At 36.4% G+C, this 12,352-nt stretch overlaps 1 protein-coding gene across 6 annotated transcripts in view; it reads right to left on the reverse strand.

The window, feature by feature from the left end:
- CNTN1 (contactin 1) overlaps positions 1-12,352 on the reverse strand; it is a 203,097-nt gene that overhangs the window by 16,805 nt on the left and 173,940 nt on the right. For all 6 annotated transcript variants that reach the window (XM_079303574.1, XM_079303577.1, XM_079303576.1 and 3 more), the window contains 3 exons: positions 11,866-11,936; positions 8,349-8,583; positions 4,729-4,832 (listed from right to left, as the gene is read on the reverse strand). In XM_079303574.1, the coding sequence (XP_079159700.1) occupies positions 4,729-4,832; positions 8,349-8,583; positions 11,866-11,936 (410 nt within the window). The remainder of the gene's footprint in view (positions 1-4,728; positions 4,833-8,348; positions 8,584-11,865; positions 11,937-12,352) is intronic.

Consider the following 12,352-nt stretch of genomic DNA (forward strand, 5'->3'; position numbering starts at 1 on the left):
CCATTTAAGAGCACACAGAAATTCCAGGAGGATAGTTTTTTCTCCAAGGAACTTGGCCCATCCTACTTTAATTCATTATGCATTACAAAGCACCAGGTTAAAACAGTGTAATTCCTATGGGGTGATGCCATGCCATACAGTCCCTCACATACACAGGCCTATTCTGCATGGCCTTGTGAGATGCAAATGAGAGTGAAACGCTGTCAGTCTCTGGGTCTTGTCTGGTTTATAACCATTTGCATAAAACTGAATCACTGCACAAACCTGAAAGTGCAGAAATGCAATGTGCCTATTACATTTTGGTTCTGAGTGTTTCCACCTCAGCATTTCTGCTCAGCTTCTGCCTGACTTTGTAATGATTTTTGTGTATGCTACATGAAAGCATTTTAAATTTTTTAGGAAGAAGGTAATATTGTTGGTAAATTCAGGCTCTAGGAAAAATCTTACTTGGTAAGACATTACTGGTGACATGAGGTAACCTGTCATCTTGTCTTTTAAATAGTAACTGCTTTGCCCTTCTGTTCTTCTGACATTGTCCATGAAAACTTCATTTAAGGAATAGGTTAAAAAACTGAAATCAAAGTGTTAATATCACAGCTTTCTTCTTTACAAGTTGTGCGTACAACCCTTGTTTGGTGAGGTTTCATTTTCTCACATTTACATTTAAATTACAATATTTAATAAAAAATATTGCTTTATTTTATCTTAGAACACATGATGTGGTTGAATAAGAAGAGACGCAGGGGATTTAGTAGGGGATTTCTCTATTTACTTCAAATGTCTTTGGACATGAGAACAGTATCACTACATAGAGATTACAGTCAACTAAATATTTCTTGTAGCTTGTCTCTTATCAGTGTTTTTTTGCCACAGTCCTTCCCACCAGTGTTATTCACTGATTAATAAATATGTGACATCTTAGTGGCCTTTGTCACTCTTTCCTGCTGCAGGGAGAATCACTGTATCTGCAGACCAAACTGGCCTCACTTTTTAAGTTCAGCACGCACACCTGATTTTCAGCAGGCACAAAAAGATAATCTTCAGTTCTATATGTGCTGCATTCTGTAAGTATCATCCACTAGCATCCTAAATATCAGTTTACTGTAATTTAGTAATTTAGGCAATCACACTCATAACATTTGTACTTATAAAAGTGGCTATTTTCCTGTGAACAGCCTTTACCCTAAAATGAGTGAGGACTCTGCATCCAGTCCATTCTGCAGGCTTCAGCAGTAGAGTGGCAATCTCCACCAGATGAATGGTTTCAAAGTGGCATGGACCTGAAACTGACAGCCATTCAGCTGAAGGTCTGATAGTGATCTTCAAGTCAGAGTTTCTTTTATATGATTACAATTAACATATAGTTCTAGATAAGCAGGTCTTGTTGAATGTACACCATAAGGTGTTAACTGTAAGTGGCTGACTCAGGTGAGAGAGGGTGTGTACATCAGGAGCTAGAGAACGCCATGTCTACCTCTGCCTCTAAGTTCAAACAAGTTTCTAGCCTGCAGCAACAGGATGTCTGTAAAGTTCTAGGTGGCCAAAAGTTTCTTAACCATGACATTACCAATAGTAGTTTTGTTGTTGATTTTAGCTGGCCACTGAAAACTAATTAATTATTTTTTAACATGATCTATTATGTTAATTAAGTATCAGCTTTACCTAAAGATAGATAACATACTTTATATGAAGCTTTTATTAATCATGTGGCATATTCTGGAAGCCTTTGAATTCCTCTACCTTGCAAAGCTTTTTACAATCTTGATGTTTGTTTTCAGAACAGGGATGCTAATGGTGTAATACAAAAGTAACACAGAGCATCAAACAAGGCCAGCAAGAACAACGAATGAAAATGCAAATTTCTTCACTGAGAACATACTACATTTCAGACAGAAGTAATATAATTTTAAAATTAAATAAAATTTCAATCCCAAATACAATTGTTTTTCTACAATGTTGTGGACTTTACTCTTATACTGTGTGAGCTATATCTTATGAACACAGAAAGTTCTTCTCTAATACACAGCCATATTTCTATATTTGGAACATTGTAGCAACTCCTGGAAAAGAAAGATTACTTCTCTGAAAGCTAAGAAAACTACCGTCTTCTTTATAATATTTCTACATTTCTCACTTTATATTTAAATAATTTCAAACATTCTTGAAATAATTTGGAAATTTCTTTCTTGCTTCAGGAATTAAACGTGCCACATTGCTTCAAGAGGTCACATTTCCCCACTCTACTGAGAAGCCCCTCTCTCTTTTTTAAAAGATCTTATATAGTAGCTCCAGACAGCCTTCTAATTCCTGGTGCTCTGCATTTACTTTGTTAGAATAATCTATGGGCAATGAAACCCCAGAGAACACAGAAGGGGATTTTAACAGAACTCTATGGAGTTTTTGTGGGAAATAAGCCAATTGTGATTTGTGTGAAGGAATGCCTTAGCCATCATGCATTAATGCAGCCCTCTGTGTGAAAATCAGGGAAAAACCTGCGTTTCATGGTCTTCTCCTCTATTCAAACTTCAATATACTGAAGCTGTTTCTGTAAGTGTCATGAAACAAAAGCTTCCATATTCTTGGAAGTTCTGCATAGGACTGACACAAATATATACTTATATTAAGAAATAATGCTAATAGCATATTTCAGTCAACAAGAGACAATGGTGGTGAATAATGATAAATTTGTTTAATAAAATAAACCTACATCTGTTACATAAAAGCAGCATAAAATACAGATATTATTGCTCGTGCTGCATACACTGCAGAGATGTGGCTGTTAGCAGTCTATTGTAAGAACTCATAAATCTTAAATCCTCTGTATGGATGGAGATAGTTTTCCTACTTTATCTCTTCTTTAAGTGTGAGATGAGGATACACCTCTGTAATGGCAAAATGTATCAGCTCACACTCATCACCATGGGGGCAGTCATCCTGACAGTATGCACTAGTGTCAGGAAAATCTGACTCCTCCTGGTGTGAGAAGCATTGTGTCACAGGTGAAATACCTCAGGTTCTCTGCTCCCAGGGTACTCCCACCTCTTAAACTCTAGCATTCAAAAGTCAATTATGCAATTTTCAAGTAACGATAAAGACCAAAAGCAAACAGAAGGTGCTCTGGTGAATGATGATTTCTATTAACCTGTGTAATATCTGAGCAGTAATTGAAAGGTAACTATTGTAGTATTTATCAATACCAATAGACACAGAGCCTTCCAGAGATAGTCACTAGAATTTTATAATGCTGTTTGAATACTACTTCCACCACAACTTTTACTGCAACTTCACAAATGCTATCGGTGGCCTTAACCTTCCAGAACAACCCTCTCTATTTTTGCCCTGTCCTATGGCTCCTTCAGAGCTCATGGGGTTTCTGATCTTCAGGAACACAAGTCTTTCTTTTCATTCTCAGTGAAGAAGAATAGACTTTCCTTTTGCTGCCTTCCCCTCTATTAGAGTGAGACTGGTGACTGCCCTGGGGAAAGAGATCTCAGAATTAATAACCTATTGAGCATTGTAAGGCAGTAATTTAGGACCACCAGCCTGTTCATCATCTAACCAGATGGAATTTTTTACATAGTCCTGATAATTAGAAGATTGTCCTAGAAAAAGAGGGGGAAAAAAAGAAGAAATTTCTATTCTAATGTAGCTGCTCACTGTACATGTACAAGGGATCAGTTCACACTGGATTAGTGAAAGTGTATTTCTCCAGGAATAGGTGAATGAAACTACACTACAGCTATCAAAACAAACATCCATAGTCCCTGCAACAGATAGTCCATTCCCAGGATATCCCATCTTTCTAACAGTTATTTTCTTTTCGGCCCAAAGATCCCCCACATTTCTTTTTTTTTTTTTTTCCTTTTTTTCTAAAAAAAATCCAAGTACTACTTATTTATTCATAGATTTTAATTTAAAAAAATACATTCCATGAGATTACTCCTCATTTGTGTGTCCTTATTTTGGAACATAGAGGATATTTTCAAGTTGCAGAAAACTCAAATCACAAGGCAAGTCACAAACTAAAGACCCCAACCCCTATTTTGGGTTGGAGCCAAAGTAAGCAGATTGCATACTGCAGAGTTTGTCAGCATCCACTGTGCATGGATGATGTTAAGACTTCCTTGCTAGAGTACTACATGGCCATTTCTCACTGCACCCAGCCTGTGGCTGTTGTCATCTCTGCAGAAGGACAAGAACAATTTTCACCAGTAACATCACTGAGATGGATCAGATGGAACATGCACCAAAGCTCTTCTTCATGTGGAGAATGGAAACCATCAAGAAAACATCAGTGTCCTGCATAATAGCAGTGTCTCTGTTATACTGGATTGCTGGCATTTGTCAAGTAGTCCCACTTAATATACTATTTGCGAGTGAAATATATTAAAAACTGTGGGTAATTTAAGTGGGCCAGAGTTATTTTAATTTCAATATGTTTTAAGAATTTATAGATAGGCATTCAATTACATAAAGAAATTCTTTCATGAAATCATGAGCATTTTGTTAGTTGCAAAGTACAAACATACATTTCTTAATCAATTTTAGTGTTATGAAATATATAACACAAATAATCAGTTTCCCAAGATTTAAAATCTGCATGGAACATGCTAACTAAAGAGAAGTGAACCCTAAGAGATGGAATGCCAAAGTAGGAATTATTGTTGGCTATAACTACTGATAGTAAATGAGTAAGAAGATTCACAGTGTCACCACCACTAAACTCACCTGATATCCTTCCACAGATTTATCAGAAACATGGTGCCAAGAAACAGACATTTCAGAAGATGACAAAACTTTTACACTCACATCTGTAGGTATTTCAGTTGGAGCTGGAAGATGAAACATATGTTAAACATTCAATCTGATCCTGTGGTAATATTATGCTTGTTTACAAGGACTCTTCTCACTTTAGTATTTTATATTATTTTCAGTATTTTATATAATTTTCCAGACATCACTGAGCCAAGTGTTAGTCTTTAATCTGGTTTTCCTTGAATAAACTTCAAATCCAGTGATGATCTGTAAGGAAAATGACTCTGTAAAAACAAAGCAATGATCCTATTACTTGGCTCAGACTATATATTTTTATGCTTCAATGGATTTCATCCTGAAATTTGTGTAAACTAAAAAGAGCATTTGATAAATAAAATGAAGCATCCAGTGATCTTTTACTAAGTGGGACAGCAGCTCACATATTACATACATCAGATTTTTAAAGTTATTTACATGCAAATACTTGTGTATATCACTTAGCCCTAACAACACAAATTTTTTGTGAGAGCAGATATTAGATACACAGATGTCCAGTGGCACATAAAAACTTGAACATAGGTGTGAAATAATCCAAAGCACCTTTCTGTAAGGCATGCATCATAAGGTTGATTTTGTTTGCATTCTTAGTTCTGAACATCAGCCAACACAGAGTACAGACCATCACAGTGTGAAAGACTTTTATTCAGGGCATAGAATACTAAGGTCTAGTTTCATTTCACTGCTGCTTGAATTTTAAACAAGGTAAGGAGTAAGGCATAAACTTAGCAATGTCTGTTTTCTGTCGTGAATTTTTTTGAAACAAGTTGCAACAGACAGGCATGGCAGACCCAGCTGAGGAAAGTTTTCATACACTTAATCTTCCAACTGGGCATCCAGTCAACTATGTATCAAAACAGCCACTGCTAAGAAAAAAAAAAATCACTAACATCTCTCATGAAAAGTGTCCTAGGTAACAAAATAATCTTATATGCAAACTTACTTTTTGTAATTGTCTTTCAATGGCTGCTCATAATGCAAATGTCTAATTAAAAAATTATACATTATTGCAAAATTGTTTTCACAGTGACAGGAATTTAGATAAGCAAGAGACCTGTGCACTCATTACTAGCCATCATTACTCACTACTAGCAATGGCAGATATGACTAGCAGTTGTCAGACATGGAACTTGGCTTATTACACGTGGGAACATAGAAATTCCCGAGTCATGGAAGGGAATAACAATGCCCACAGTTACAACTAGAGAAACATTGATCTATTATAGAATATACAATTTAGTGAAACTGGCACTATATTCATGTACACATGGATATTTATACATATCTGTATGGAATATTGCATGACCATATTGGTTTAAGATTTCCCTAATACCTTTGAGAAGTTGTGTTGTTTAACAGTAATAATATCACTTGCTAACTCAAAGGTACAGAAGTACACGTGGAATAGCTGTGATCATTTAATCTATCCCCAAAACACTGTCAGATTCTTCTCTATTGTACCAATTACAGAACTTGCAGAAAAATTTCATTCCAAAAAGTTTCAGCTGCCAGGGCTTTTGCTGATACAATACTCTAACAATATTTCATCTGCTCATACTTGTTTATGAGCTGAAATAATTTATATCCCTATTTGTCATTTATGTTCTACAAATATTTTGCAGCCTCTCCTGAGCCAGAAATATAGCATAGCTGCTTTCCTCCAGCCTTCTAATTCAGTATTTCTAGCAATTTTTCCAAAAGGAGGAATCACATGGTCATCACAATACATTATCTTCACTGAAAATACAGTGATCATAACACATGTATCTTCTAAGCAAAACTATAAAAAGTTCAGGCTGGCTGCCAGTAAGCACACTAAAAGGTATGGAAAAGTGATTTTGTTCACATCCTGATGCCAGGAGACAGCACTCAATGCTCTTCAGAGTAACTTCCATTATATCTCTTGGAAAAATTCCTTCTAACCTGCCCTGAAGTTCTGGGATTGGATATAGGCAGTAGTCAGGGTCACAGCTCTGCACAGGAGCTGTGAGCACTGCTGGTAAGGTTTGTACTCTTGTGCTTGAAATCAAAGCAGTAGGTTCACTGAGCTTCTATTTCTTTTGCAGTCTGCATTTGGCATCATCTAACCACAAATGCTTTTTATCAGGTGACTGGACTCTGAACTCTGTGTTAGAACATCAGCAGCCATTCAAGTGACCTCCTTATCTGGATGCTGGCCCTACTGCACATTTGCTCTTTCTCTGTCTTTTTGAGCTACTAGGCTCTACTATGTCCCTGAACTTAGAAACCATACAAACACACTTGCTACTCCTGACACAATATGGATAATCCTAACATATACACTGGGAGCTTATCAGTCAGTTGTTGATAAAGTCTCTGAGCAAGGATTTCAGTGTTATTTGACCAATATTGTTTTCATTACACCATAGCTATTTCCTAACACATTTATACAATTGCAAAAAAATCCTCTGTGTTGCTGCAGCAGCAGTTGAAGATGATTTCCCAAGGAGCAGTTTCCTGAAAAAAAAAGATTAGTATTATCCTCATCAGCCAGCATGGTATTGAGGACTCTTTTTTCTTTACTCTGTGTGTGGCCGATTTGTGAGCAAAGTTCCCATTAGTGCTAATGGGAACCATGAACATAAATCTTCCATAAAGTACACAGAGTACAGAAGAAAATCGGAAGTGTGAGAATGTTATCATATCCCTCCTCTTGGCTCTTTGGTCTACATCAGTTGACTTTGTGAAGGAGATTTTTCTCTGTGGAAAGAAAAATACTAGCAATTCTTTGGGCTTCTGGCAGAAATTAATAAACTGCATTTTTTTAGAACAGGCTTGAGTGATGATAATGCAATTAAAGATGTATATATTTCTCCTGATTTAAGGTATACTTTCTTCCAGTACCTCCTCTCTTCTGCTAAGTTTGGAAATGTCATTTTAACTTCAGTCCTAAAGATCACAGCATGTAAAATAATTGCAGTAAGAATTAAGAAAAATATTTTAATGGAATGTGAAAGAGGTTAATATTAAATTACTCACTTGATAGCTCTAACATGCAAACCATAATAAAGAATATAACAGGGATAATTATATGAGATTATTCCAAACATGCTGGAAATGTAACTAGATACAATTGAACTATCATTCCTTTAAATTTTGGGGAAAATTTTGATACTGATCTACTAAAATGCTAGGCTTTAGTGTGGTCTGTTAAGAAGAAAATTTAGATATGTCAAATACATGTTTTAAGATCACAGAGACATTGCTGAATAAAGATCTAAATATTTTAGGCAACCACTGTGAAGACAATAATTTCTTTTTCGATATTCTGAAATTTTTTAACAAGCTGTGTGAAGAATCCTGCATGCTGCTGTGTATTGCTTATTGTCAGCAAGTACAGCCAAGTGCTCTGCATTATAAAGAAAGCAGAGAGTGGAAACTGGCTTTCAGAACAAGTTTTTGTGCAAGCAATGCACACACTCCCTGCTGAAGATGTGTCAAGGACCAGGTTCTACTGATGTTGGTAGTGCTGATCTGGACCCACAGTGTAAAACTCATCTGGGACATTTACTCACCATCTTGTGCTGAATAAATTACAGCAGTGAGACTGAATGGTCCATCTCCTTTGTTGTTAAAGGCTTTCACTTTTACTTGATACTGAGTTGAAGGGGGCATTGATTCATCCTTGTGGACATATCGGCCAATTTCAGGATTAGTAACTGTAACTCTTCTCCATTCTTTCTCACCAAATGGCTTGAAGGCCACTATATAACCAAAATTATTGCCATAGTGGTATTCTCTTGACAAAGGCTGCAGAGACAACAACAACAAGAAGAAGAAGTTAATTTTTGCTAAACAGTTAGGTCTAGAATTAAATAGAAACAATGCAGAAAGTATTGATATGCACATTGTAAAAACACCGATCTAAACCTCAACTTTGTCCTGGTTTCCTTCAATGGCTTAATTCCACCCCCTTTATAAACAGGCCCTCTTAGATCTGCACTATTAGTGTATTTCCTAGGAAAACGTTTTAAGATAATTTTCCTCATCTGAACTCAGTGCCACACACATAATGTTACCTCCCACAGAAAGAAACCAAGAATAATAGTGCAATAAAAAAATCTGTAGCTAGCAAAAAACCCCTAAGGAATGAGGCACAGGAGATATGTAACACAGTCATATTATGCCAGTATATGGGTCCGTGTATGTGTGGAGATAGATATTTTGAATGTATCTATAAATGAAGAGAAAATCTATGCGGCCAGCCCAAATGATATTAATTTACTGAAAGTTTGTCACCTAGGCAACTGGCACAGCTGATAAAGAGAGATGAACACATTGAAAGAATGACTCATCCTAACACTTTTCACTGATGATGGAGGGGATCCAGCTGCTGATTTAGATTACTTAACTTCTAACTGGTAAATCTTTTAGTGAAATGACTCCCACTTTCAGTACAGGCATTAATGGTACCTATGCAAAATATTTCTTAAAACTTTAGCTAATTTCCTATACCTAGGAATACAAGAAAGTACGAACTTAAGGAAAACAATCTGCCACAATGGATTTTTGCTCTACATTCAGTGATTCCTTCTCAGTCCATGGAGCTTTTACCACAACTATTAGACACTGCACCCAACCAGCCAGAAATCACATAATTCATCTGTGCATCAGGAGGTTGACCAGAAGTATCCTTTAAAAACAAGCTTCCTGCATCACCTTTTTTCCTAATGGAAATTTCAAAGAAATGAAATAGCTTATCTTGAGGCAAAGGTCTTGGAGCAGTGACAGAGAGAGTAATTATTCTCCTTTGGTGTTTGCCCACTACTGCAGCACTTCAGCTAACATGTGTGGAGATATTCTGACCAAGGTTTTATGAAACTTCAATGTAGCTGATCTTCTAAATCTAGCAATGTAACTAGTTGCTTAAAATAAACCAGAATTCAATCTCATATGCCAAAGTAAGCAGACTGGATGAAGCCCTAGCCTCAGAATGTTTTTCGGCCAGAGCAAACTTTAGAAAGCCAGGACTGGTGCTTAAAAAATATATTCTGAAAGGTTTTATATGAAGTTTGAAAGCAGCTTTCCTTCTAATGGCTGCACATAATAAGTAGGTATAAGTAGCTGAATAGTTTGTATAATCCACTGAAAACTTTGAAAAAGAAAATGGGAGAGGGAAAGACAAATTGGGAAAAATGAGGAAGAATGGGCATGCCACTCCTAGCTCTCCTTCTCAGTTCCTCTTTCAAAACAAGTCTTAGAAGAGCTTTGATTGCATCTCTGGCTGTCTCATTCAACCTGGGCTTATGAATCATAGCAGAAGCTGAAAAGGGGTTGGCAGCAACATGTGAACCTGCCATACATTTTGTTCTTCTCTTCTTAATTAAGGACTATTTAAGGACTATTTATTATGCAAATGTCAGCACATTTGGGGAAATCAATATATATTTTTATCTTAGCCTTAAAGATAGATATATTGTTGTCTGTCAGACTCTGTGAATCTACACTCTCTATTTAAATACCCTTGCTAGACATAGAAGATTCTTGGGAAATAAATACTTGAAGCCATGCTTCATTTGTATGACTAAAGGAGCTACTCAGAACAGATGTGAAAAGCATAACATTAGGTAAGAGAAATATGAGAATATAATTCTGCCTGACTGTACAGGAAATACTAAAGTGGTCTTGTACTTCTGATCTTGCATTAATCACTATTGTCCTGGTTATATTTTCTTTGTGTAGTTTGGTCACAGCCAAGTTACCACTGTATTGGAAATTGCATCAGTACCAATCTTTACATAAAATGCAAGAAGCAGCTCTGTAGTTTGTTAAAGCTTTTAGAAGAAAAACTTGTGAAGTTCCAGGTCTTCTCCATCTGTCCATTGCATGTGTTCTTTTGCTCTTCAAAATAAGAGATCAGAATTAAGCCAGATAGGACATTTCATTCCTAACCTATTAATAGGGGAACTAAGATACAACCTTTCCAACCTTTCCCATATATTGTCACAGAACTGTGGACCTTCTTTTTCAGAAACTTACAAATATTTTCTTTACTACTAAAATACTTAGGAAAACTGAATAAATATTTTGGACTCAATGAAAAAAACCAAAAAACCTCAAAAACCCAAAACCCCAAAACAAAACCCAGCCAGGAAAGCCCAAATCTGATAGCTCAAAGATATAGCTGATTATTTCTGTCATACTTGAGAACTTTCACAGACATATGATCAATCCTAAGTACAAAAAGAAGGAAATATGCATATGGATTAAAATCTGCATATTCATAAGGAGAATCCCTACTCAACAATATATGCTATTGGAATTAAGACATCTTTACATTACTTCCCACAAGAAAAAGAACTCTTTCTAAAGATAATTCAGATGCTATATGAAACAACTATTCCCCAAAAGACACAAATGGTATAATGTGACTTTTGTATTTCATAGCCTTATGACGGTGAACAGAGAGGTCAACACAAAACAAACTTGGTAATTTTCTCAAGCATAACATAACCATCTTTCTTTGCCAGAGGTAATGCTGCTGTCACTCTGTTTATCCTGGATACTGATAGGCTATGACATGGATCCAACAATTATTTTTTAAAATTTCTTCTCTCTAGGCTCGCCAAATTCTCTTCAGTAGATTTCAATTCTCTCTTCTATGCTACTTTTGCCTCTGCAACTTTGTTTATAAATCTTTATCCTCTCTTGTGCTGCATTTTGCTTTGCTCTTTTCACTTCCTGCTTTATTTATATCCACAGTATAGGCAAGTTTTGAAAACCATTGCTTCAATAGAAGAATGAAGGCTGCTTTTAATGATGCATTATCACAGCCAGCATGTGTTTCAATCTCTTTGTTTTAGAATGTTTTAGATTATATTCTAGGAATATCCAGCACATAAACCCATAAGGTACTCTCTTTCCCATTCCTTTTCATGTAGTTTTTCATGAGAAAAGTCTGAAAACCTATATATTATGTACAAATCCTGTTCTCACAAGACCCAGAGACAAACCATCCACAGGTTTCAGAAGGAGCAAGATCAGATATGAGATAGTACAGGTTTCATGCCATCTTGCATGTGCCATACTTACCATCCATGTTATTGTCAGCTCTCGATTGCTTCCACCCCCTCCTCCAACATCAGAAGGAGCCACATTAGGAGCTAGTGAAACAGAAAAGAAAGAAAAATTACTACAAAGTATGCAGCAGACAGCTGCAAGGCCAGTGAGCACACGTGGCACACCCAATTAAAGTAATGATGGTGAGCAATCTGCCAAGACTAATGTATAGCTACTGCTTCAGGAAACGTGCCAGTTGTAACCATAGCTAGCAATCATTCTTCCTTTTCCCTGCATTATCTACAAATATTTAACTGAATATTCAGGAATGGAAAATTTCTCGTAAGTCTTCAAAGAATCACTCTGTATTGTTCCTGTGCTTTCCCAGATGTTGGTATGCCAAGGGCTCAAGCACTGTGGACTTGCATGTGTAATTACCTTAACACACTGAGATCAGTTCCACCTACTTCAATAGATTTACTTGCCATGTGTAAGGTTAAACCCATGGGTCTATCTTTGA

This window comes from Erithacus rubecula (genome assembly GCF_903797595.1).
Source record: "Erithacus rubecula genome assembly, chromosome: 4".
NCBI classification, from domain to species: Eukaryota; Metazoa; Chordata; class Aves; order Passeriformes; family Muscicapidae; genus Erithacus; species Erithacus rubecula.